Source organism: Aphanomyces astaci, assembly GCF_000520075.1.
Source record: "Aphanomyces astaci strain APO3 unplaced genomic scaffold supercont1.42, whole genome shotgun sequence".
NCBI classification, from domain to species: domain Eukaryota; phylum Oomycota; class Saprolegniomycetes; order Saprolegniales; family Verrucalvaceae; genus Aphanomyces; species Aphanomyces astaci.
The window spans coordinates 561,625-564,422 of record NW_009798305.1 but is presented as its reverse complement, the minus strand read 5'-3'; the positions used below and the strand labels follow the sequence as shown (position 1 = coordinate 564,422).

At 46.4% G+C, this 2,798-nt stretch overlaps 1 protein-coding gene across 1 annotated transcript; it reads left to right on the top strand.

Annotated features, from left to right (window-relative positions):
• Nucleotides 1-1,469: 1,469 nt before the first annotated feature.
• On the top strand, nucleotides 1,470-2,065 carry H257_12747 (hypothetical protein; the record flags this gene model as incomplete). Its single annotated transcript, XM_009840052.1, has 2 exons — nucleotides 1,470-1,982; nucleotides 2,036-2,065. The coding sequence occupies 2 exons, from the start codon at nucleotides 1,470-1,472 to the stop codon at nucleotides 2,063-2,065; spliced, it is 543 nt and encodes a 180-aa protein (XP_009838354.1).
• Nucleotides 2,066-2,798: the final 733 nt, after the last annotated feature.

Genomic DNA, 2,798 nt, shown 5'->3' with positions numbered 1-2,798 from the left:
CATTTTCTACCTATTCTATGACCATGAATAAATCATTAGACTACGATGCATACTCATTGGTCAATAACACAGTCAAATATCCATTTTGGAAATGCAGCCCAGCAAACCCAGTGGTTCGCAAAAGTGTATCCGAGCCGAGCTAGAGGCTGAGTTCCAACTCTTGCGTTCAATGCCAACACCACATGGTACTGGGTACGACAACAGTGTTGATGCGCAGCGCCAAGGCAGCAACGATAGCAACACACACGGCAGTGGTCGAGTGCATCATGCCACATTGAAAAGTTGGAATGAGATTGGGACCAATGATTGGATAGTGAGGCATCCATTATTAGCCAGTGATTGGGGAAATAGCTGAGTTGCCCAAAATGGGATGAAATGGGGTCACGTACCCCATTTTGAAAAATGGATTTTGGAATGAGTTGGGTAGCGTTTTGATTGGATAATGCCCATTTTGAAAAGTACTTGGAACAGGCTCTTACCGTAGGTTTATGGAAATCACCCTAAATCCCACATTGCAGTGTAAAACGTGTACTTCGAAGTATTTCCCAAGGAGGGTCTGCTGTGTTTTGCCTCGCCTTTCAACACGAGATTAATTGCACCGAGTTCAAATGCCAACTAATCCGAGTACTACTGTAAAAGCCTAACGGTAGTGTACTTCAAGTACATAGTATTCCTGCAAATAAATAATCCACACTTTATCATCTCCAACGGTGTTTTTATTTCTATTTCAATTCGAAGTTACGGATATAGAATAGAAATCCTTGCACTATCCGGAGGGTTTGTAGCTATTTCACGCGAAAATAGAAATTCGAGTCGAAATTTCTAAAAAGTCCGGATAGTGCCAAAAGAGCAACCGAAAAAACGAAGTTTGACTTTACAGTTAACCTCTCCTTTAGCAATACCGTAGGTTAGAATTTACAGTTGGAGATGTAGATGACTCGTTAATTTGTGGTTCGCTACAAAAATAGCGACAGATTTTACAAACTAATCTCTCTAAATTTAGACGAATGGCATCACGTCAAAAACAATGTGACAATCAATACGGACCAGAGTGGTAAGTGATAAGAATCAAATCAACTGACATCGAATTGCCGATACACCATGTCAACCGCAAACATCAACGTCTTAGAGGGAACAATACCAGCATGTCTTGAGTTATCGCAGTCGTGACATCCGCCCACGCCTCGGTTGACCACATCATTGCCTGGAGTACATTGACATTGTACAAGCTCTTGAGTTTCTTCGTCATCGCATCGTCGGACACACTCGCCTCCATCGAATCCACGGTGTTGATAGCATGGTTCAACTGTCAGCGGCGGCAATGCATCTTGAAAGACGCAATGACGCCTTCTTGTCGAAACATCCAACACTGTCGCATGCATATTGTCCAAGGCGGTTGCCATCGCCGCCATGTCATCGTTTCGTCACATGGCTCTCTCAAGTCTGCTACGTTGGCGGAGATAGAGTCAATGCAACGTGCCAACATCGACCGAGCGCGTGAAGCCCTGGATGCTATGCACAAGGAGATGAATGCGACAAATTCGTTGAAGCGTGACCGAGCCCGCAAGGCCCATAACAAGAAGCGAGGCATGCAAATGGCCCAATTCGTTGTTGGAGATTACGTGCTCTATCAAGACGTGTGGCAGCACCATCGTGCCAATTTGCGGACCACATGGTGCGGCCCAGCTTTTATGACAGCTGTGACCAGCAGCTGGCTCTACGACGTCAAGAACCTCATCACTGGTGACGAGAGGGAAGCCCATGTCAGTCGCCTCAAGTTCTATGCCGACAAGAGTTTGCATGTGTCTGAAGATTTCAAGGAGCACGTGGCCCACAATTCTGAGGGTTACGAGGTGGAGGCCATCGTGGATGCCCGTTATGTGGCCGCCAAGAAGGACTATGAAGTGCTGCTTAAGTGGCGCGGCCTAAACGACGTCGAGAACTCCTGGGAGCCAGCGGCTACCATCAAGGAAGACGTTTCTGTGACGTTCAAGAAGTTCTGCGCCAAGAAGGGACCTCTGCCATCATCAAGCAGATGGCCAAGGCCTATTTCACGTTGGAGTAAGCCATGGGGGAAGTGTTGTCCGGCGAAAACCATGAAACAAGGGACTTCAAGTTCTCTGACATCTCAGAACTGTGATTTTCCCCGAATACTGGATTCTGATTGGCTCACTCCATACTTAACCCTTTGGGCCACATCCAAACATCTGCGTACATATATTTATTTATTTACCAATATGAATTCGGACGTAGCCAAGTAGCTTACATTTAGCTAGTGAGCGCATTTCTTTAGCTAAGCTACAAAGCGAACCCAACTTCATATAATCACTTCTGAATTTACCATCTACCTGTCTATCCTTCACGGGAGTGACAACAACGGCCTAGCCATCCACGTGTACGTAAAGACAATCGGAATGCACCATACGGCACTATATATATTTACCTTGACGTTGAAGGAAGCAGTCCCCGCCTTGATGCGGACGGCGACCTCTCCAATCGCCCACACACATTCTCAACATATATACCAATATATATACTCGGAGTATATAATATATATACACTTAATATATATCGAGGACATTGTCGATGTTGTTATCCTCGTCCTTGTGCCGCCAAGATAAAGAAGCGCCGGGCAACCAGGTCTTGGTATGAATGCGAGATGACTCGGTAATAATGGCTTGGATATCCAATGCGATGGTACAACACGAACACAGCGCCTAGAAACAGCATCGCATCTACCCGGTCCAGGAGCCCGCCGTGGCCCGGGATGAGCGTCCCTGTGTCCTTGACCCCCGCAA